This window comes from Schistocerca americana, chromosome 1 (genome assembly GCF_021461395.2).
Source record: "Schistocerca americana isolate TAMUIC-IGC-003095 chromosome 1, iqSchAmer2.1, whole genome shotgun sequence".
In the NCBI taxonomy this organism is placed as follows: Eukaryota; Metazoa; Arthropoda; class Insecta; order Orthoptera; family Acrididae; genus Schistocerca; species Schistocerca americana.
The window spans coordinates 756,658,558-756,683,882 of NC_060119.1; the positions used below are offsets into that span (position 1 = coordinate 756,658,558).

Consider the following 25,325-nt stretch of genomic DNA (forward strand, 5'->3'; position numbering starts at 1 on the left):
TTGGGATTGGAATTATTATATTCTTCTTGAAGTCTGAGGGTATTTCGCCTGTCTCATACATCTTGCTCACCAGATGGTAGAGTTTTGTCAGGACTGGCTCTTCCAAGGCCGTCAGTAGTTCTAATGGAATGTTGTCCACTCCCGGGGCCTTGTTTCGACTCAGGTCTTTCAGTGCTCTGTCAAACTCTTCATGCAGTATCTTATCTCCCATTTCGTCTTCATCTACATCCTCTTCCATTTCCATAATATTGTCCTCAAGCACATCGCCCTTGTATAAACCCTCTATATACTCCTTCCACCTTTCTGCCTTCCCTTCTTTGCTTAGAACTGGGTTGCCATCTGAGCTCTTGATATTCATACAAGTGGTTCTCTTCTCTCCAAAGGTCTCTTTAATTTTCCTGTAGGCAGTATCTATCTTACACCTAGTGAGACAAGCCTCTACATCCTTACATTTGTCCTCTAGCCATGCCTGCTTAGCCATTTTGCACTTCCTGTCGATCTCATTTTTGAGACGTTTGTATTCCTTTTTGCCTGCTTCATTTACTGCATTTTTATATTTTCTCCTTTCATCAATTATATTCAATATTTCTTCTGTTACCCAAGGATTTCTATTAGCCCTCGCCTTTTTACCTACTTGATCGTCTGCTGCCTTCACTACTTCATCTCTCAGAGCTACCCATTCTTCTTCTACTGTATTTCTTTCCCCCATTCCTGTCAATTGTTCCCTTATGCTCTCCATGAAACTCTGTACAACCTCTGATTTAGTCAGTTTATCCAGGTCCCATCTCCTTAAATTCCCACCTATGATTATTGGGGATTAAAAATAAACACAAAAAATACATACAACACTAAGACACATCTGGACTTATTGCAGATTTACAAGCTAAAAACAAAAATAGATAAACTCATGAGAGTAACTAAGCCTTGCCACATTAGTAACAGCGGTTCATATCAGATCACCAAAGTTAAGTGCCATTGGGCTTGGCTATCACTTTGCTGGGTCACTGTCTAGGCCTGCCAAGTGCTGTTGGCAGGTGAGGTAAACTTAGCCCTTGTAAGACCAATCGAGGAGTTACTTGATGAGGACTAGCAACTCTGGTCACAAAACTGACAACAGCCGGGAGAGCTGTGTGATGACCACATGCTCCTCCATATGTGCATCCAGTGACACGTATTGGCAGAGGATGACACTGTTGGGCTTTACAAGATCTGTTCAGATAGAGTTTTTAGTTTTCTACAGTAACACACTAGCAGGTCATTTTGCAATCATGAGAGACATTAACATAAAGACTGGTGGAAGTGAGCAGAACATATTGGAGCAAAAAGGCAGATAATTCACAAAAGATAATTCAGTTAAAAAGTGTGTTAATGGCAGAAAAATGAAAAACATTATATGCAGACAATGATGCAAATACCAAATTGGGACCAGCTTTTTTCTTTATTTAGTTGTTATTATAATGTAACATGTCTTGTCAGCAAAACAAGTACCAAAAAGAAAAACAGTGGGTGACTGGGGAAATACTCTAGGCAAGAAATAAGCTGAAAGTGTATTATGACTTTCATAAGCTAAAAAAGACTGAGGCTTGTAATATTCTGTATGAACTAAAAAAGAAAGAGTACTGCATTTTCATCAGAGAATCATGCATGAAGAGACAAGGAAAGTAACACAACGGGAAGAGGGCCTCTGCCCATTGAAAGGTGGCAAAAGTGATGTAGATCCTCTGGAAGTAGCAAACATCTTTAGCAGATATTATATAACCGTAGCAGATGTAGTGATAAAACAAAATAATACTACTGTTAGATAATAAAAAATTTATTATAATAGATATGCAACAGCAAATTATTGAACAGCTTTAAAACATTGCTGAAAATAATATTATATCCAACCATTACAGACAACAATAATGGTTTACTCAAAGTTGACATATGTCTATCTACAACATCAGGACATGTCCTGATGAAAGCAATAGAGCAGAAGGAAGTTTATATACCAAAATAAAATACCAAGCAGCACACTGTTTTCCAATTCTCTATGTAAATATGCAATGTTGTAGGGCATTCCATTCCTCCACTAATGTGGTTGACAACTGCTGGATGGGCACTGATGCATTTGGATGAACTTCAATGTGTCCCCAATGCATCCCATATGTACTCAATCGGATTTAAGTCAACCAAACAGGCAAACCAGTCCATTCACTGAATATCCTCTCATTTCAAAAACTCCTCTACATGTGCTGTTCAATGCACCACACATCGTTACCCATAAAAATTAAGTCAGAGTCAAATGCACCACTGAAGAGATGCACATGGGGAAGGAGCACAGTGTCACAAAGACATTGACCAGTCAGTGTACAATCTTCAAAGTTTTGTAGACAGTACACCCATGCAACATTATCCATTCCCACACCAGAGCACCTGGCCTATTGAAAAGCTCATTTTGGACAATGCACCTGGGTGCATTACTTGTTGCCACTTTTCCCCATACATATAATGGTATGTCCAGAACCACACCTCAGACTGAATCTGCTCCTATCCGAGAAGAGCATGTGACTCTACTACTTGATGCTCCAGTCTATATGCTCTTGGCATAATCGCAAATGTTGCTATCAATGTGTACATGTCAACAGAACACAAGGTATTGGTCACTGGGCAAATAGGTCACCCTCACAAAGTTGCCATGCCACTGTGGAGAGTGAGACTGCATGCCCAGCAGTCCTATTAAATGTGGCTGCAGTAGCAACCACTGTTTGACATAGGTATATTCTTGGCTGTTGCACAATGTAGCGGTCATTTGCTGCTGTACCTGTCCACGATTGACCACGTTCTCTCCTGTATGCTGCAGTGCCTATGGTTCAGAATGCTTCCCATGCACATGAAACGTTGTGAACAATACTAAACTGCTGGGCTGCACTTGTCGCTCTGCATCCTTCTTCCAGTTTCCCAAAGATTCTTCCCTGTATGAAGTCATTCATATGTTGTTTCTGGTCTATGCACTAATGAAGAAGACTATCACAGTGCACCATAACTGCTCATTGATTTGCAGAAATTGTCTTTTCCTGTTCCTTCATCTGTCTTGTGTTATGGGGCAGGCTCTTTTTAGTGCTATAGTCATGCTCATCTCACACCATGTGACATCCAACTTTCCACGTGTGACTGGGAGACCTCTGGCAACACACTCTCTTATTTTCATACATAGCCACCAAGTAGTTAATGTATTATGTTCCAATCTCAGCCTTAAATTTTCCTGAGAAGTTTACAATGCCAAAATCTCATATAAGTCATATCATTGCATTCATCCTAACATCTAATCCATAAGTTGAAACCTAATAAAACAACTAAAAGTCAGACATCTATCTGGGTTAGATGGTGTTTCATCACACCTCATAAAGTGATGCAGAGAAAGTATACTAAAACCCTTAATACATGTGGTGAATGCTGCAATCGAGGAAAGTGTGTTTGCAGATTCACAATAAGGAAGTAAAGTAAAGCCAGTATTTGAGAAGGGAAGTGGAGGTCAATTAGGAAACTACAGGCCAGTATCTTTGATCTCCACTTTTGCAAAAATCTTTGAGATGATAATAAAGAATAAAATAACTCTTATAACTAAATTTAAAATATTGCACTCATCACAACTTGGTTTCAAATAAAGGAAGGCAATAATAATGGCACCAACAGATTTAGCAGAACATAGTCTCTTTTCACTTGACAGGCAACAGAAGACTTGTGGGATCTTCATGGATTTTTCCAAAGCACTTGGCAGTGTGAATCATTCCAAACTAACGAAGAAACTCTGTACATTTTGAGGGAAATGCTATGGCATAATTAACTTGCACACTATGAACAGGAATCAGTTCACAGAAGTCAGACTTACCAGGTGGGGGAAATATAATCAGTTACAGTGTGGAGTTACAAACTGTCAGACATGGCATGCCCCAAGGTTCCGTCCTCAGACCAGTGCTATTTATTCTCTACATAAATGATTTCTGAGACTACATAAAATAGTAACGTAACTTTATCTGCTGATAGCACAGCACTTTCTATGCATTCAGTAGGCTAAATAAAACACCAGAACACTGTAGGCTGGAAAATATTTACGGACAACAGCTGAGACAAATTAGGAGATCAAAAGGGAAGCACTCTTGAATACTGAAAATGCAAATAAGTATCTAAAACAATACAGTTTTTTTATGAATCAGCTAAAATAATGTATGTTGTGTTTCAGACAAAACAGAGTGACACAGATTTTCCTCAAGAGCAAAACAGCGAGAGATGTGAATGATAAAGTTATCAGGACAATTTGCTATGTGCTCATGTTCTCACATCTGGCCTACACAGTTCACATATGAGGAAGCACACAAGCTGACTAATTAAAAAGAATGTTAAAAAAAAAAGAACCAGTGAGTAAAGGGTAGATTGATACTCACCATATAGAGGAAGCATTGAGTTGCAGGCAGGCATGATGAAAAAGACTGCTAAAATATGTAAGCTTTTGGACAAAGTCCTTCTCCCGAAGTAGAAAACACACACATTGACATAAGCCAACTCATATACACGTGGTCACTATCTCCGGGTGCTGAGGCCCAACTTTGACTGTGTCTGACATGAGCAGCAATCTATTGGGATGGGTGGTGGGGTAATGAGATGATATAAGGCAAGGAAGGGAAGGGATAGCAGGATGGGGGAGGGAGAAGATGCTAGTGGTTTCAGAACAAAGGTGCTCCAGTGCACTTTGATCATCAGGCCAGGGCATATCTTGCAGACTACTTCAGACAGAGGGTAGTTGGAAGGAGATGCCCAGTCATGGGTTTGTTCACTTTCCTGACCTCAGCCCTTTTGACTTTTGCTTTGTAGGTACGTGAACTTCCTTGTGTTCTCAATATCAGCAGAAACAGTACCTGAGCTTATTGAGTACATCTTTACAGCATTTGATACCATCACAGTGGAGTGAAGAATCTGACAGAGAATCAGAGAAAATAAGATTCACTTGTGTAGTGAAGTTGATGGTTGTCATATTGCACATTTACTTCACCATAGTGAAACCACAGATTCAGTTTATATTGTTTCATTGTACATTATTGTCCATAAACATTTTCTAGCCTACAGTGTTCTGGTGTTTTATTTAGCCTACTGAATGCATAGAAAGTGCATAGTATGGTAGAAACTTTTATTTCACATTTCTGGTTATAGGTTTATTATTCCAAAATTTTCTGAATTTCATCCTCTATAATCTCCCAAATTTTTAAAACATTATTCTGTAACACTCTGTTTATCAGGATTTTATGGCAGTGAGGTCAAGTGATAAAACACATCCTAAATGGAGCCATAGATGACTATAACAAAGGGAAGGAAAATTATTACACAATATAGAGAAATCTCAAACTCAATAAATGCTCTAGATGAAGCAGGCAAAAGGTTATTTAACATGGTACCAAACTCAATCAAAGAAAAAAGAGTATAAATTAAAAAAAAAAAAATATCATTTAAAAGTGCCTCTCACAAAGAGATATGTATATAGTATTAGTGAGTATTAAAAATGAAAATAAATACTGATGTTATGCAGATTGTAACAACACACCCTCCCTAATGTAAAGTTCAAATAAAAACTGATGGATCTAAATAAAGAAACAGTATTAACATGAATAATATTTACACAATGGGAATTTTTCATTTTTAAACAATGTGTTACTCGAGTTGGGAATCAGTGCATTGTTGAATTTGATTTCAGAATTCTGCATCATTCTAATGCGCAATTCATGAGGAATAAGATCATTTTCTTTCTGTATTGCATTTTTCATGGCTGGCAAAGTCTGCAACCAAGTTTTGAACACCTGAACCTTAAGATGCTTGCATAGAAAAAAAATCATGGTCTGATGATTATGTAGGTGAGGGGACATCAGCTTGTAAAAAATTAAGTGTCTGGAAATATCTGTCACAGCACCTGGATAGAAACCCACAATGGGCGTCTGCTTTTCAGAACTGTTATTGCTGTTATTGTTGTTGTTGTTGCTGCTGTTGCTGCTGCTGCTGCTATTGTTGAATTCTTCAGTCCAAAGACTGGTTTGATGCAGATCTTCCCACTAGTCTATCCTGTGCAAGCCTCTTATCTCTGCACAAGTACTGCAACTTACATCCAACTGATGCTAATTTGAACCATACTCTTTTAGGATGTTCACATTGAAGCTGTTAATCCGCTATCAGTGACTGTGAGGTAGCACAAACAGCAACTGAAGCAACTTCAGTATACTCCTTTAGCACGACTGTGTGCAGTATCTTGTGAAATTTATGACTGGATTTTTAGGGAGAATGCAGCATTGGATAGCGAATCATCGGCAGTTGTAGAAGTAATTTAAGGTTGCCTCAGAAAAGTGTCTTGGGACACTGGCTATTCATATTGTATTATAATGACCTTGTAGACAATATTTCCTATCAGATCACCAAAGTTCAGCACTGTTATGTGTGGCTAGCACTTGGATGGGCGACTGTCCTGGTCTGCCATATGCTGTTGGCAAGTGGGCTACACTCAGGGCTTGTGAGACCAATTGACGAGCAGCTTGACTGTGAAGTAGCACTCCATGTCACAGAAACTGACAATGGCCATGAGAGAAGTGTGCTGACTGCATCTCCCTTTGTATCCATATCCAATGGCACCTTTAGATTGAGGATAACATGGTAGTCAGTCGGCACTGTTGGCCTTCCTGATGTTTGTTTGGATAGAAAGACAATATTAATAGTAACCCCAGACTTTTCACAGTTCATGCAGTTGTCTATAATGAAATGCTGTCTGAAAACAACTGCACAAATATTAAGTCAGATCTAAATATGATTTCAAAGTGGTGCTAAAGACTGGCAACTTGCTTTAAATGTTCAGGAACACAGAACTGTACACTTAACAAAATGAAAAAAATGTTGTCTCCTGTGGCAGTGATATCAACGGGTCACAATTTGTAATGGTCAACTCATACAAATACCATAGTGTAACAATTTGTAGAGGTATCAGATGGAATAATCACTTACGCTCAGTAATAGGTAAAACGGGTGGCTGACTTCAGTTCACGAGAGAACAGTAGGGAAATTCAGTCTACAAAAGAGATTGGATACAAAACACTTGTGTAACCCAACCTAGAATATTACTCAAGCATGTGGGATGAGTACCAAATAGGACTAACAGAGATAAACATTTACAGAGAAGGGCTGCTCAAATGATCATAGGTTTGTTTGACCCATGGGAGTGTGTTATGGAGATGCTGAAGAAACTGAATTGGCAGACACTTGAATATAGACACAAACTATTCTGAGAAAACCTACTTACAAAGTTTCCGGAACCAGATTCAAGTGATGATTTTAGGGATATACCACAATCACTTACGTATCATTCCCATAGTGATTGCAAGACAAGATTAGATTAATTACAGCATACACAGAGCAGTTTAAACAGTCATTATTCCTATTGCTAAATGGCAAGAAGTCCTAATACTGGTACAATGGCAATTTCCATCTGCCATGTACTTCACACTGGTTTGCAGAGTATGGCTGTAGATATATATAAGGGGCAGTCAAATGAAACCCGGTCACTAGTGTAAAGTAACGGTAATGATTTTATTAACTCAAAAATGTAGTTATACACAGTACACATACTCAAAAATAGTTGCCAAAACTGTTGGTACATTTATTCCATTGCGACGCCAAAGGCACATCAGACTGTAGCAGGCTAACAAGTCAGCAATCACAGAACATTGCTATCAGAACTACATGGTATGGATTACTAAGGTTCTAACACAGATGTCTAATTTCTGGCTCTGTGTCAGTAACAGTTCCACTGAGATGCAAGTAGGGGAACCACTGACCACTTGTGATAGTGGCTACATCCTTAGTAAGGCCTGAGAACCTGCACTTAGTTTGATTAAGAAGAGGCAGGAGATATCCTACAATCAACTGGCTTTGTGGGCATGTGGAGCAACAACAGCAACAGCAAAGATGCTACCAGCATGTGACCCTGGATGTGAACCTCAAAAGGAGCAACTTATCAACTTATCAGCTGGAGGAGGGGCAGGGGGGGGGGGGGGGGGGGGGTTGGAGATGATGTACACATGTATATCCCTGAGCACAGATGGAACAGCAAATCGGAGGGAGAGGGGCAAGAGAGAAAAGCACCATGCTCCCTCCTAAGAAGTTAATTCATCAGTGCACCTAGTGATGGCAAAGTTGCTTGCTGAAATGGTGTGCCTGTTGGACACTGACACCTGGCCATTTCATCATGAATTATGCTGGAAGAAACTGAAGAATCATAGAATTACAATACTTTAAACAGTTCTTGAGTATCTGAGATAAACAGCTTAGCTATATATTACTGTTTAAAATTTCAGTCATTCATTCTGTCATTCACATGTCATATTCCAGAAATCCCATCATGAAAGAGAACCTTCCAAGACATGGAACAAGCCAAGTTACACATCAATAGGCAGAAGCAACCATTGCTGGTTACTTCTGTAAAGTACACTAACAACAAACTATGACTAGTAGTAAACTATCCACAATAATAATTATAGGAATTACTTCCTTATTACCTTACATTTGTATATTAGGGAAAAAACAGCTACTTTGAAAAAGTCACTGATCCTTCTCTTATACTACTAGCCTGCTCTTGTTAAGTAACATTTCAAACAGAGCATTTATGTAACTTTACACAGACCACTATCAGCTGCCTATGAAGCAATTAGCTTGAATGGAGATAGCCCTTAGCACTGAAGTAGATGTGTCTATTTCTCCACAGTAATGGAGAAAGCTCAAAGCTGATCAGGCAACAACACATGCAGAATTGGGAAAATAGAGAGCTTCAGTTGGCAGCAGTGATGTTATGTACAGGATATATGATTAGACTGTGGTCAAATCTGTTAGATCAGGCAAGAGGTCAAGAGATGCTGCATATCTTCTAGTTTTAGTTTAGATGTCTCCAACAGCTTGTATGCTCTGGAGAGTATGGGAAAAGGTGTACAGGCAACCCTATAAGTTTGGGAACACTCTTACAAAATAGGAAAAGAAGTACAAGCTAAGATTAATGGTAAATAAAAAGGCCACATTCTGGTTCTATATGGGCTAGTCAGGCCTGACCGATTGCCATGTCATCCTCTGCCAAGGGCACCATCAGATGCAGTATGGAGGGCCAGGACACCATTCTCCCAGTTTTGATCAGGTTTCTTGGCCTTGCAACCACAACTGCTCGGTCAAGCAGATCCTCAGTTGGTGTTAAGAGGCTGAGTACAGCCTGTTCCAGTCCTCCCACCAAAGAAAAATTCCTGGCACTACTCAGAATCAAACTCAGATCCTCTACATGGCACTAAGCTATGGAGGCAGACTAAGTTAAGAATATCAGGAAGATTAAAAATACAAAGAAGGTCCTCCTGCTAGGAAATAGTTGAGAAGAATGAACTAGTTCAGAACTGCCTGGATGGTGAATACTACATCATTATTACTGTTATTTTTAACCCAGTTTCAGTGCTCAGTGATGTCACCTGTGCTTTATGCTCCCCTAGGAAAAGTCGTAGTAGAGATCATGTAGTTATTACTGTGGGTGCTGAGAATGGTTTAGACTATAATTTCAACCATGCAGTTGAGGCAAATTGCTTGGAATGCTCCGCACACAAATGTGGAGCTCTTGACCATCTGTGAGCTATATAACAAAAACTGGCTCAAGCATTCTGCAGGAAGTGTAAATGCAGAGCTTCAGGAGTCATTCACTCAACACAGTGGCAAGATCACACATGGGTGTGATACACCTTACAAGTTTCACTCTGCATCTGAATGTTTCCTGTATGAGGTTAGTTATGTGACTAATTTCCAGAAGCATTAAGTGTTACTATAGCACTGTCTGTTCAATTCCTATAATTTTCAGTATTTTCAATAGGCTTTTTTAAGATAAATGTTTACAAAAGACAAATTGGCTGAATAACTACAGATACCATTGTACCTGTCACTGTAAAAATAAAAAAAAATATGGTAGTTTAGACAATACAATTGCTAACAGTCATAGTTTGTTTGGACTATGTGTTCAAAAATAAGCAACTTGTTAAATAAGAAAGTTGTGTGTGTGTCTGTGTGTGTGTGTGTGTGTGTGTGTGTGTGTGTGTGTGTGTGGACAGGTGGGGTGAGTATGAGTGTGCAGTTATTTTTTCAAACCACAATTTCTTCTCATTTTCTTGTTCAAACATGCTTCAGCACATATTTGCCAAGGACAATGGCTCATTATTTTTATTACATGTCTTGATTGCTAGCTTATTTGTTTTCCACTACACCCATACAAACAAATTACAATGAAGATATCCAATGAAAATAAAGATCCACAAATCTTCTGAAACATGTTTGGACATGGAAATTAAGTTTGTGTTTTATAAAAGGAATTACACCCAGTCCTGTAATCTATTTACAAACACATCACAAATGAAATTATTTATTATTATTATTGTTATTACTATTTTTATTGTAATTAGCCTTCATGGGTTTGCTGCCAGATGACATTGTCCTAATTCCACAATATTTCCTCAGAGTAACTGTCCAACATCTTCAGGGGGTTCAACCTTGCTGGCAGCTAGGTGCGACTGATGATACCCACATGTTGACTCCTGTATATAGACCACGCACACAAAGAATGTGCAGGTGCAGAAATCACATGTGTGCAATGATTTGCAGATAGATGGTGCCATACTTAGTATCACTGCGCATGCGTGATTTCCACGCTTGCTCATTCTTCACTTGTGTGTTGTATATACAGGTGTCGACGTGTGGATACCATCAGTCACACCTAGCTGCCAGCAAGGTTAAACCACCTGAAGATGTCAGACAGTTGCTCTGAGGAAATACTGTGGAATTTGCACATCATCATCCAGCAGCAAACCCGTGAAGAATATCTACTACATATCCACTGGGAAAGCTTGAAAGTCACACTTTTATTATTGTTTAATTCATGTTGCACATTCACTGTTGAGATCAGTGACTTCTAGCAGCAGTATAATCCAAAAAACTACGTCCTATCACCACTTGAAAAATCGTTTTGTAACTGGCCTCTGTACCCCATCAGCAATGGAAGTTCTCTGCAGTAGCCTACAAGAACATATTGAGAACTGTTATTTACAATAACATTTAGAGTTCAGAGATCCATATTAGTTAATTTCTTCAGTCTACTTCAGTAATTATTGGGTTACTCTGATGTTTCCCTTCACAACAACAACACCACCAACATGCACCCCTGGTAGCTGAGTGGTCAGCACGACAGAATGTCATACCTAATGGCCCGGGTTCCATTCCTAGCTGGGTCGGAGATTTTCTCTACTCAGGGACTGGCTGTTGTGTTGTCCTTATCATCATCATTTCATCCCCATCGACATGCAAGTCGCTGAAGTGGCGTCAGCTCGAAAGACGTGTACCAGGTGAACGGTCTACCCAACAGGAGGCCCTAGCTGCATGGGATTTTCCAACACCACTAACAGTGGATATGGGGTACTATAGCGTCTGTGAAATTTTCCTGAGAGATTGCCCAAACTTGGAGAACTCTACAGTCAGGTTCACTTTGATTTCACTCAACTCTCCCAATTCACTCATACTCACAAAAAATACACATATGATGTACTCTTGTATGTATAGACTGTTATTACCCAATGCATGATCACTGTGTTATTTGGAGACTTTTGGCTGCATAATGTACTTATAGTTCATTAATACTGCAGTAGCAAATGGCTGTCAATAATGAGTTGTGAAAGGGAAGTAACCTTCCCTTTAATTGGAGGTAGTCTTTAACCAAAAGATGTTCAGCAAGTCATTGTCACTCAGTGGCTATGGTGCAGTACACTCTGAAGATATCATTTAATTATTGTGGGATATTGTTTATTGTTTAGTTTGTTAGCATTTGGATTTAAATGCAGGAAACTGTAAATAAAATAGTAACCTGTCCCGGCTTTCCACAGTTATCTAAATCTGGTGCAGCAGCAATAAATTATGTACACAAACCTCCCTTATGAATCTGTTTATCTATTAGTGAAAACTGTATCAAAATCTCTACAGGAGTCCCTAAGATTAGCCTTCACATATGGAATGAAAAAGTTGGCTAAGGACTTTAATTTATAATATGTATAGATATAGATTCTGTCCTAGCTTTGCTGCTCACTAGAGTTGCAGCAACTGTTTACTTTACTACTTTCCGTACCTGATACCGCCTCTTCTGTAGCCAACCAGGTTGTAGTTTCCATTGGTGTCATGAAATGTCACTGCAAATGCAAGTTAAATATCAAACAGCTAACAATATATGTATTACACACTCATCATTACTATAATTATAAGCTATACACACAAACCTTCCTTGTTAAAGAGACCTGAGCTTAGCCATCACATACCGACGGAAAAACATGGTGGAGACCATTAATTTAGTAATATGTATAGATACATTTTACAGAATATTATAATTCATCAATCTTTGTTGAAAGTTTAATCAGGTGTAGTAACTAGTCAAACTGTTAAAATTTACATCATTAAATATTGAGCATGGAGTGGAATGTTTTGTGATGTCCTTGTAAGTATAGCTGCCAAAAGGCAACCTCAGTTATTTCATAAAAACTAGACAAACTGCAATTCATATTATGGGAGTACTACTCAAAATATATTCTGTCAGCTTCTTTTTAATGATTTGTGCTTATGTTAGAGTACCATTAACGAACAGCAAATGTTTGATGAGCATTCTGTGGTTCATCAAAGTGTTCAGTTAACATGAAAGTAATGAATAGTTGTAATTTAAGAAAAAAACTGCTGACAGAATTTCCAAAGCTGGAGTTATGCTAATAAATAAGTGTAAACAATATTTTACAGTTGCCCAGGTGAATCAGTAAATACAAGGTTAAATTACGTACTGCGTGTAATAGAAATTATAAGCACTTAGTTGCCTAGTTAGCATAACAAATAAAATTGAATACTGTCTTTTAATAGTACTGCATTTGATAACCCTGGTGAACAAGCAGATGAAAGATATTTGTGACTCACCCATGTCCAGTGGGGCTATCTTCAGCAGGAACACTACCAATGTCACAGACCAGTCATATGAACTTCTCTCTCAGTTGCTTTGCCTCAAAAAATGAACTACCATTATCACTTCTGTTTACCACGATCAATTTATACTTGCATTGCATAATGCTTCAATTCATGAGAGTGTGGTTTCCAACACTGCTAGGGTTCATGGAACTTGAATCAAGCAATAAGAATGCGTGGATTTAACATTATTTTCAGTTAGGAACTATAGCACATTAATTTGTACCTGGAACTATGTCTTGTGTTAAATTCCATCAAGACTATTATTGTTTGGTTTTCCTGGGCTAATAGACAATTTTAATCTATTGTTACAGAAGACATCTTGAGGTTTGGGTATTCTGCTAGATGCCAGCATCATTTATGTACAGTATTTCAATTATGTGACTTGTTATCTTCCATCAGGTGCTATTCGAGACAGTTTGTCAAATGGAACAGGTCCAATATTTACGAGGGTGGTTTGAAAAGTTCTCGGAATGGAATAGAAAAAAAAGTACTTTCATCATTGAAACTTTTTTTTATTTTCAGTGTAGTCTTTTTGTAGATTAATGCACTTGGTCCAGTGATGTTCCAGTGCATTGATCCCGTCTCGAAAATGAGTTTCCTCCAAGCCTGCAAAATACTTGTCAACTCTAGATATCAATTCTTCGTTTGAAGTGAATCTTTGTCCACCAAGAAAAATTTTCAGTTTTGGGAAGAGATGGAAGACTGACTGAGTGATATCAAGTGAATAAGGCAGGTCTGGCAACAACTCATACCTCAGCTTGAATAAGTTTGCCATGGCCATGGCACATGTGTGTGGGTGCACACTGTCTTGATGGAAGATGACTTTCTTCCTTGTTAAACCTGGCCTTTTTTCCCATATCTTTTGTTGCAATTTATCCAGGAGTTAGCATAGTATTCTCCAGTAATTGTTTGCCCAGTGGGGAGATAATCTACAAACAGAATCCCCTTCACATGCCAAAACACTGATGCCATGACCTTTTCCATTGAAGGAATTGTCTTTGATTTCTTTGGTGGCTGAAAATCAGCATGCTTCCACTGATTTGACTGTTGTTTTCTCTCGGGAGTGTAGTAGTGCACCCAGTTTCATCTGTGGTCACAAACCGGTGCAAAAAATCTTTTTTGTTTCTCCTAAAACAGGCCAAAAATTGTTCTGATATGTCCATTCTCATGCGTTTTTGATCCGGCGTCAAGAGTTGTGGCACCCATCGTGCAGATAATTTTTTCATTTCTAATTCCTCAGTTAAAATGTGATATACACTTTCAGATGTCATCTGACAAGCATGAGCAATTTCATGCATATTCAATCAGCGATCCTCCATGACCATCTTGTGCACTTTTGCAATGATTTCTGGAGTAGTGACACATCTTGGCCGACCACTACATGGATCATCATTTAAGCTCTCCTGACCAAATTTAAATTCATTTGTCCACTTGGCAACAGTTGAATATGAAGGAGCAGAGTCCCCAAGTGTATTCTGGAAATCGGCATGAGTGTCCTTTGTTTTCATACCTTTCTTTATGGAGTACTTAATCACTGCTCCAATCTCGATTTTTTCCATCTTCGCAAATCACTATTCTGGAACAACAGAGCCATGTCACCACCACAGCTCTCTTCCAAGAGCACTAATGTGGCACGTGTTTATAGGCAACAGTCCAATGAATATCACGTGAACAACACATTGCGCTAACGCTGACCTCGTAGTGATTCCGAAATATTTTCAAACCACCCTCGTATACCTACGGCCTTCCCCCCCATGATCAGTTCCAGGCATTCTGTCTGCAGTCTGTTCCAACTAGATGTGCCATTAAGCATCCTCTCTTTAGCCCAGTATACCAGGATGGGTGCTGGCATTATGTCTTTGGACGAGTATGTCTGTCCAAGTGCTGACATTCCAATTTCGATCTGATAAATTTCTAGACATTACCTCTGGAGCTTGCTCACTCTCGAAGCATTCTTAGGTAGTCTCTCAGTTCTTCTCAGAATTGAGAGTGTTAGCACCAGGCACACCAGATCCAAGATGGATTGCTGCAGGACACTTCTAGTGGGAGCGGACTGCAGAGGGAACGCCAACACTCCAAAAATGGAATGCCAGCACATGGACAGGTGCACCAGATCAAAGATGCAACACCAGTGGTCAGCCTGGTGCACTGGTCTGAAGGGAATGCCTAAGAATGCTTCTGGTGGGAGTGGACTGCAGAGGGGACACCTAGAGCTGCACAGGACTGAAAAAGGAATGCCAGCCCACAGATGGGTGTGCTAGACCAAAGCTAGAATGACAGAATTTGGTCTGGTACACCAGACTGAGGAGAGAACACCTAAGAATTCATCTCGTGGGAGTGGGCTGCAGAAGGAAGACCTAGAACTGCACCATAGTGAAATCAGAATACCAGCAAGCTGACTGGTGCACCAGAGTGAAGACAGAATGCCAGCACTCAGCCTGGCACTCTGGACTGATGAGAAAATGACTGCAGATGGAATGCCTGGATCTGACCATGGAGTGGAAAGGCCATAGGTATAAATACTGGACACATTCCACTTGACAGGCTAGATGTATATCAAAAACCTCACATTGCACTTTCAGGTGAGTGATAGCAAATGTCCAGGTTGCCAACAGGCCTCCTTGCTGCTACAAACCCACATTTGTATTACTTGGCTCAAAAGTTAGCTGTGTTGCCAATACATCTTTGTTACCATTGTCTCACTTATTCCTTCCATTTATATGATCATTTTTGCAATCAAATGCCTGTGATAGTAACAAGGCTAGAAATATTACAACACCACAAGTCAAACAAAGCAAGTTATGCATTTTGGATAGTGGGTTTGCAGCATTGAGACAAAAACATCTGCTTGTACTAGATAATGATGGAATTTGTGAGAGCCTTCGAGCAGATCATTGCACTGAGGGTGGAATCCACATGCTGATGATCGATAACAATTCCCAATTCACAGAGAGAGATTTCAAATGGCTTTTCATCTGCAATGGAATTAAACATTTTACCAGATCCCCTTTCCACCCAACCACAAAAGGGTGGCAGAACAGTTTGTGCTTTCAAAGAGCAAATGTGAAAAGCCTTGGGGTCTGCAAAATTGGCTTCAATGTTAAATACCTTCCTAGCTTCTTACAGATCCATACCCACTAATGCTACAAGCTGAGCAGAGCTCCTTCATGGACACTCTTGGATCTTCTGTTTACATTCACCTAACATGAAGCAGATGCAGTTGACAGGAACAACAGGGGCACCAGGTGGTATTAGTGGCTAAAACACATGGGATGCTGTGCCAGTACTGAAACCAGCTCTGATTGTGACTCTATGATCAGCGGCCTCCCTTGTCATGAACTCCACCATCATCACCATCATAGACACATCATAGCTCTTTTTACTCCCAGTTCAAAGAGGTAGGCTGCCCAGCCTTCCTTATGTAGACTGAGAACTACACCTCCATATGGCTTCATTAATCATTGAATCACTGGACCTGCCATGTCTCACAGAGGTACCTCCACTACCTGAAGGTTTTGGGCTTTCGCGAAACTCTCCAGATCCAGAATTATCATTGCCAGTGGCCCAAGGCATCTCTCAGGAGCCTTCCATCATGACATTGAACTGCTCCCAGCTGCTTTCACTGTGTCCTGCCCCATTCCACACAGGCAGGTACTGGCCGAGAGAGAGATTTAGTATCTCTGCGGGATGTGCAAATGGAAGATACAAATGTATTTATATGTGTAACATCATCCATATCCCAGTAGGGTGCATGAAGCGGGAACACATTCAATGTTGCAGGCTGGTCACATGAACTTTTGTAGTGGGTAAATATAAGGCTGCCCAGCAGAGATCCTCCCTCAGCTGCTATTATCTGACTTTGCCTCTACAGGTGAACTATCACCACTGTTGCTGCTTATGCAGACTAATGTAGACTTGTGTCGCATAGTGCTATGAGTGTTACCTCCATCACCACCATCAGACTTAACAGAACTTCGCTTCATACTACACTTGCAACAAGCATGCTTAGCAAAATAACTACATCAGTTTCAGTCAGGAATTACTGCATATTAATTTGTATCTGGAACTATGGTTTATGCTGAATTCCATAAAGAACTATTATTTTTTGGTTTTTTTGGACAAATTGACAATTTTAATTTATTGTTATAGAAGTTTATTTGTGATTAATAAGTGTAGTTAACCCTAAAGTGAGGGTTAAAACATCACAATAACAAAAAGCATCTACTAAAATATTTTGAGGATTTGTGAAGTGTAGAAAGGAATATGATAACATGAGAAATTTCTGCAGATTTTTTTTTTTTAGAAACAATCACATTATTTCTGTGGTAATGAATTCAATTTGTTTTCTCAACAACTAAATGTATTTTTCAGATGAGAAAATTTATTAATGTACACTAAAATGAGAGCACCTTCATACAAAAGAAGCAACATTTTACTTGATGAATACCATTGAAGTATCTCATTATTAAATAACAGTTATATTTTACATCCTTGCAGTGTGCAGTACCATTCTTTGTAATAAGACATTGTTTGAAATGACTCATAATGCTACAAAAACAATTCTAAGGCAAACAGTACTTGCTGTTATATTAGTCATATTGGACAGCCTTCGCTCTACTGACGAATGAAATGTCAAGAGACTTCAAGCCAGATTACTCAATGCAATAACAATTTTTTATTTTTGGTGCAATGAAAGAATGAACATGTTAAAACAATTACTGTTTCTAGCTACATTTTAATCAATACTCATATTTTTATTGTGACTTTAGCATAATTAAATAAATCTTGAAAGTTTATTGTTAATCATAATTGAGTACATTATACCTCCCAAATGAGCATTAGAAAGTTAATGAGTTTCACAAAAACTGTAACCTCAAGTAAGTGAATTCTATTTTCAACTTGTTTTTCAGGAAGTTCTTGGACATACTGAGGATGTTCTGGCAGATGTAATGAATCATATTTACTTTGTATCAGCACACATAATTTCTGATTCACCACAAGGTCGTTGGAAAATTACTGAGGAGCATTTCACATCTCTCTGCTATGCAGGCCATTTGCCTGGTTTCACCATGAGCTACAATCACCATGGCCTTGTCTTTAGTGTAAATGTTATCAGTGCTAAAAACTGTGTGTCTGGAAAAACACGTAAGTATTTGTTTGTGACAATTTAATAGTTAGTTGTTGTTTGTGAAGATTAATCATTAAAATATTGATATACAGCATTTTATATAATACTGTCGTACTTATAAATTCATAGTTCAGTAAATAATTCATTAGTTATAATTACTGCATTACTCACAAACATGGAATGTTGAGCCTTTACAGAACTATATTTTGTGTGAAGTGTTTAATGTGTATGTTGATATGACAGTCATTTCATTCATCCATGATCTCCATTATCTTTCTTGCCACCCACTCCCTCTGTTCCTCCCTCCTCCCCCCTCCTTCTCTTGCACAAACAAGCACATCACAAAAATCTTTTTGCAGTGTCATAAATTATGCAGATCAAAACTAACATTCAATTATGATATGAAAATATGGATATATTCAGAAGTCTGCATTTTCAACTGAGGAACATCACCTTCACTGATATAACCAATAAAGATGTTACAAAAATCACTGTGCCGCTGAAAGTAATGCTGTCTGAAATCTATAGGTTAGTTAGGTCTGACGATGGATAAAATGATGGACTTTCAGATTTGTATTCTGCCATTTATCTGTTGAGGTCCATAACCATGTCACTCAAAATTAGTGTTGTTGTTGTTGTGGTCTTCAGTCCTGAGACTGGTTTGATGCAGCTCTCCATGCTACTCTATCCTGTGCTAGCTTCTTCATCTCCCAGTACCTACTGCAACCTACATCCTTCTGAATCTGTTTAGTGTATTCATCTCTCGGTCTCCCTCTACGATTTTTACCCTCCACGCTGCCCTCCAATACTAAATTAGTGATCCCTTGATGCCTCAAAACATGTCCTACCAACCGATCCCTTCTTCTAGTCAAGTTGTGCCACAAACTTCTCTTCTCCCCAATCCTATTCAATACCTCCTCATTACTTACGTGATCTACCCACCTTATCTTCAGCATTCTTCTGCAGCACCACATTTCGAAAGCTTCTATTCTCTTCTTGTCCAAACTATTTACCGTCCATGTTTCACTTCCATACATGGCTACACTCCATACAAATACTTTCAGAAATAACTTCTTGACACTTAAATCTATACTCGATGTTAACAAATTTCTCTTCTTCAGAAACGATTTCCTTGCCATTGCCAGTCTACATTTTATACCTCTCTACTTCGACCATCATCAGTTATTTTACTCCCTAAATAGCAAAACTCCTTTACTACTTTAAGTGTCTCATTTCCTAATCTAATTCCCTCGGCATCACCCGATTTAATTTGACTACATTCCATTATCCTCGTTTTGCTTTTGTTGATGTTCATCTTATATCCTCCTTTCAAGACACTGTCCATTCCATTCAACTGCTCTTCCAAGTCCTCTTTCTGTCTCTGACAGAATTACAATGTCATCGGCGAACCTCAAAGTTTTTGCTTCTTCTCCATGAATTTTAATACCTACTCCGAATTTTTCTTTTGTTTCCTTTACTGCTTGCTCAATATACAGATTGAATAACATCGGGGAGAGGCTACAACCCTGTCTCACTCCTTTCCCAACCACTGCTTCCCTTTCATGCCCCTTGACTCTTATAACTGCCATCTGATTTCTGTACAAATTGTAAATAGCCTTTCGCTCTCTGTATTTTACCCCTGCCACCTTCAGAATTTGAAAGAGAGTATTCCAGTTAACATTCTCAAAAGCTTTCTCTAAGTCTACAAATGCTAGAAACGAAGGTTTGCCTTTTCTTAATCTTTCTTCTAAGATAAGTCGTAAGCTTAGTATTGCCTCACGTGTTCCAACATTTCTACGGAATCCAAACTGATCTTCCCCGAGGTCCACTTGTACCAGTTTTTCCATTCGTCTGTAAAGAATTCACGTTAGTATTTTGCAGCTGTGACTTATTAAACTGATAGTTCGGTAATTTTCACATCTGTCAACACCTGCTTTCTTTGGGATTGGAATTATTATATTCTTCTTGAAGTCTGAGGGTATTTCGCCTGTCTCATACATCTTGCTCACCAGATGGTAGAGTTCTGTCATGACTGGCTCTCCCAAGGCCATCAGTAGTTCTAATGGAATGTTGTCTACACCCGGGGCCTTGTTTCGACTCAGGTCTTTCAGTGCTCTGTCAAACTCTTCACGCAGTATCTTATCTCCCATTTCGTCTTCATCTACATCCTCTTCCATTTCCATAATATTGTCCTCAAGCACATCGCCCTTGTATAAACCCTCTATATACTCCTTCCACCTTTCTGCCTTCCCTTCTTTGCTTGGAACTGGGTTGCCATCTGAGCTCTTGATATTCATACAAGTGGTTCTCTTCTCTCCAAAGGTCTCTTTAATTTTCCTGTAGGCAGTATCTATCTTACCCCTAGTGAGACAAGCCTCTACATCCTTACATTTGTCCTCTAGCCATCCCTGCTTAGCCATTTTGCACTTCCTGTTGATCTCATTTTTGAGACGTTTGTATTCCTTTTTGCCTGCTTCATTTACTGCATTTTTATATTTTCTCCTTTCATCAATTAAATTCAATATTTCTTCTGTTACCCAAGGATTTCTATTAGCCCTCACCTTTTTACCTACTTGATCGTCTGCTGCCGTCACTACTTCATCTCTCAGAGCTACCCATTCTTCTTCTACTGTATTTCTTTCCCCCATTCCTGTCAATTGTTCCCTTATGCTCTCCCTGAAACTCTCTACAACCTCTGGTTCTTTCAGTTTATCCAGGTCCCATCTCCTTAGATTCCCACCTTTTTGCAGTTTCTTCAGTTTCAATCTGCAGTTCATAACCAATATATTGTGGCCAGAATCCACATCTGCCCCTGGAAATGTCTTACAGTTTAAAACCTGGTTCCTAAATCTCTGTCTTACCATTATATAATCTATCTGATACCTTTTAGTATCTCAAGGATTCTTCCAGGTATACAACCTTTTTTTATGATTCTTGAACCACGTGTTAGCTATGATTAAGTTATGCTCTGTGCAAAATTCTACAAGACGGCTTCCTCTTTCATTTCTTCCCCCCAACCCATATTCACCTACTATGTTTCCTTCTCTCCCTTTTCCTACTGACCAATTCCAGTCACCCATGACAATTAAATTTTCGTCTCCCTTCACTACCTGAATAATTTCTTTTATCTCGTCATACATTTCATCTATTTCTTCATCATCTGCAGAGCTAGTTGGCATTTAAACTTGTACTACTGTAGTAGGCATGGGCTTTGTGTCTATCTTGGCCACAATAATGCGTTCACTATGCTGTTTGTAGTAGCTTACCCGCACTCCTATTTTTTTATTCATTATTAAACCTACTCCTGCATTACCCCTATTTGATTTTGTATTTATAACCCTGTAATCACCTGACCAAAACTCTTGTTCCTCCTGCCAGCGAACTTCACTAATTCCCACTATATCTAACTTTAACCTGTCCATTTCCCTTTCTAAATTTTCTAACCTACCTGCCCAATTAAGGGATCTGACATTCCACGCTCCGATCCGTAGAATGCCAGTTTTCTTTCTCTTGATAACGACGTCCTCTTGAGTAGTCCCTGCCCGGAGATCCGAATGGGGGACTATTTTACCTCCGGAATATTTTACCCAAGAGGACGCCATCATCATTTAATCATACAGTAAAGCTGCATGTCCTCGGGAAAAATTACGGCTGTAGTTTCCCCTTGCTTTCAGAATTAGTAATTCTCATTATTATGTTGCAGGTAATGTATTTAAATCTTCTGTTGACTTAACAGCCTCAAATAAAGCCATCTTCCACTTAGAATTAAATTTGATAAAGAAATAAATCTAATTACAGATACTCCTCACTCGTACAGATTTTCTAAATTCATTTGGAAAAGTATTGTGCAATATATTCATAAATGTATCATAAAACTTAGAGCAATGAATAAATAATTATATGAAGAGTAAAACATATATGGAGACTAATAATTTATATTGTACACAACCAAAAATTAAAAACAATTTATTACATACAGCATTCACATCACAGGTATTGTGCCTCTTTATGTCACAGATGGTCTGCTTTCAGTTCTACTACTACATCATCAAGTAGTGGGCATAGTTACACTATTTGAATTAGTTAGCTGCAAATATAATAATTACCAGAGTCACAATAAACTGTTTTACTCTAAAAGGTTGACTGCATTGTTTAACTGGTATATGGTGCCCTTAAAGTCCCACTATCATTTCAGGAAATCGTTGGATACTAATATATTAACGAAAACAATTTGTTTTTGAAAATACAATGGAACTGGATGGATAAAAAGTCTACTCATCAAGCGGCAGCAGGAGAACACACATACAAAAGGTATTACAGTTTCCAAGATTTAGGAGACAGTGGCTCCTTCTTCTGGCAGAAGGATTGAAGGGGAAGAAAGAGGGGTGAAAGGAAAGGACTGGTGAGGTTTAGGAAAAGGGGTAGAGTTTGGAAAAGTTGTCCAGAACCCCTGGTCAGTGGCGACTTGCCGGATAGGATGAGAAGGAAAGAAGTCCTGTCCAGTTAGTCTCCTCCATGTCGGGGTTCTGGGCGGCTTTTCTGAACTCTGCCTCTCTCCCTAAACCTCACCAGTCCTTGCCCTTCCCCCCTCTGCCTGAAGAAAGAGCCACTGGCTCCGAAAGCTTGCAGACTGTAATAGATTTTGTGTGTGTGTTCTCCTGCAGCCACTTGGTGAGTATTTTTTTATTTGTACAATTACATTATAACTTGGAGACTATCAGTGAAAGAGATCATAGTTGTTTGTTGTAAAAAGTTTAGCAGCTGCAAAGATTCTTTTCTGTTATGCCAGAATTTCAATGTGTACCTCACTTATTACTTGTAGAACATCAAGACAATATTCAAGTTCTGGCCCTGTACTGGTCAGAATTGCAGTATCAACAGTTTTACAACAGACCATGATTCTATGCCTCTCATAGTTTCCACATAATGATTTTTTCGAAATGATAGTGGGACTTTATGGACACTCTGTGTATTCTTACAGCACAGAAACATGATTCTTCCAGGCACATGCTCCTGCTGAAACTTAGCCCCATCTGAACATCTTAGACATTTTTAGATTCAATTGAAAACTCCTTATGCAACAGTAGACACACACATTTTTCTGGTATTAAATTGTTTAAGACTGAACTTGTATGTTAGAATGGATCAAAGTAGTTGACAGGCATCTAGAAAAAATGGTAAATTGCTTAGTTGTTTGACAAAGTCTTCTTCAAAGTTAACAAAAGACACACACACACACACACACACACACACACACATACAGAGAGAGAGAGAGAGAGAGAGAGAGAGAGAGAGAGAGAGAGAGAGAGAGAAAACGACCGCTGTCTTTTCCTACTTTTGGCAGCTGACTGTAACTAATTGTGACTTTGCTGGTTTGGTAAGTGGAGAAATGAAAATGGAATGGAGTTTGAAGGGGGATGAACAAGGAAGGAGAAATTTAGGGAAGACCATGATGAGGTGGAAAATGTACTGCATTCAGAAGCAGATTGAGGGACTACGAGAAGGAGTGCTGAGTAAATAAAACGGAGAAAAATGAAAAAACCACAGTAGGAGAGGAACACAAGAAAAGGTTACACTGAGTGAGCTGAGGTAAAAGGGGGACTGAGGGTCTGATGTGGGAGGAGTAAAATAAGATGGGATGAGGAAAAAAGTAGGTGAAGTATAGGTGCCAGAGAAGACTGAGGCATGAGATTACATGACAGAAGGCTACTTATATGGTGCTGGTAGACAATCCATCAGGTGTTGGAAACGGGGAAAGGGTGAATCCAAATGGCAAAAATTTTGCACCAGGTATTGAATTCAATCACATTATGTTGGGCAGTATGCTCTGAAATTCAGTTTGCCTTTGTGGGGCTATGGAGATGTATAAACTCATTCAGACAACGCAAGAAATTTAGTAACAGTCTGATTCATTCATCATGTTCCATCATTCCCCTGGGAATATCTTTGGAAATCATTGGTGATGGCTGGGTGGTGCTTATGTCAGACTACATGTTGGTGGCAGTTGGCTGTGCTTGGAGCCTATTACCAGGGGCGTTCAGGTGCAGTCTACTGACTGAAGGGTGATGCATCAGTCACACACATATGTGAATGCTGTTCTCTTCTGAGTGACTTACCAAGCTTGTCATTAACATATTTCACTGAATACTTCACAATAATATGGAGAGCATTCATTATGATATGTCTGATGTCATTCTCAATTGTAAAATTAAGGCTACAATCAGAACTCTTGTGTGCAATGCCAAGCATGATTATGAATTTGGCCCTTACAGATTTATTTATTCAAAGAGACTAAATAATCCTAATGGAAGGGAGAAAGATAGAGTAGCTGAACTAATAGGGGAGGGGGATAAAGCACTGACACCGGTGAAAGAATTCCTGTGATTACAGGTGTGAGAGGCTAATTGCCATATTCAGACAGACAACTTTAAAATACATCCAGGTGACTGTGGATTACTCCAACCACAAAAGTCATTTGTAATTATTGCAGTTATAGACCCCCCACTGGGAAATTTCCAAATATGTTATTCTTAGAAAAAAAGAGTAATTATTTTTATGACTCTCTCTTGTATGGCAACAGTTATTTGTTACACTCATTTAAGTAGACTGCAACATGAAACAAAAGTCAGTAATTTCACGATGAAATAAAGTAGTTGACCCGAGCCACAAGAAAATTAAAGAACTTACGCAACTAATTCTCTATGCATGCAGGTTGAATGGAATACAGAAAAGTTTGCCACACAGTAACATGGTATGGCAATATGGATATACAGCGGTGGAAACAACTGTAATAGTTTGTTACTCAGTTCAAGTGGCTGAGTAACTATGCCAAGTCACAGGCTCCAAAGCATAATTTCACTCTAGTAATCTCACACACAAGCATAGCCAATTTTTACAACAGTTAGAGCAGTCCACTTTGTTATCCAACAGAGTCTGTAAATACAGCCTTGTCATGTAAGGGAAATATCATTTAGATCTGACTCACTGAGAATCAGAATGAGATCATGGTTGCTTGGGCTCAAATCAGCGAGTTAGCTAGTCTCATATGATTGGTCAGCCAGAGATGCTGTTTTCCTTGTGGCAATGCCCTGACCAGATAAGAAACAAAGACATTTGTCAATAATTCTGC

At 39.1% G+C, this 25,325-nt stretch overlaps 1 protein-coding gene across 3 annotated transcripts in view; it reads left to right on the top strand.

The window, feature by feature from the left end:
* Positions 1-25,325, top strand: part of LOC124611594 — a 293,459-nt gene that overhangs the window by 230,874 nt on the left and 37,260 nt on the right. For all 3 annotated transcript variants that reach the window (XM_047140260.1, XM_047140258.1, XM_047140259.1), the window contains exon 6: positions 17,979-18,213. In XM_047140260.1, coding sequence (XP_046996216.1) covers positions 17,979-18,213 — 235 coding nt within the window. The remainder of the gene's footprint in view (positions 1-17,978; positions 18,214-25,325) is intronic.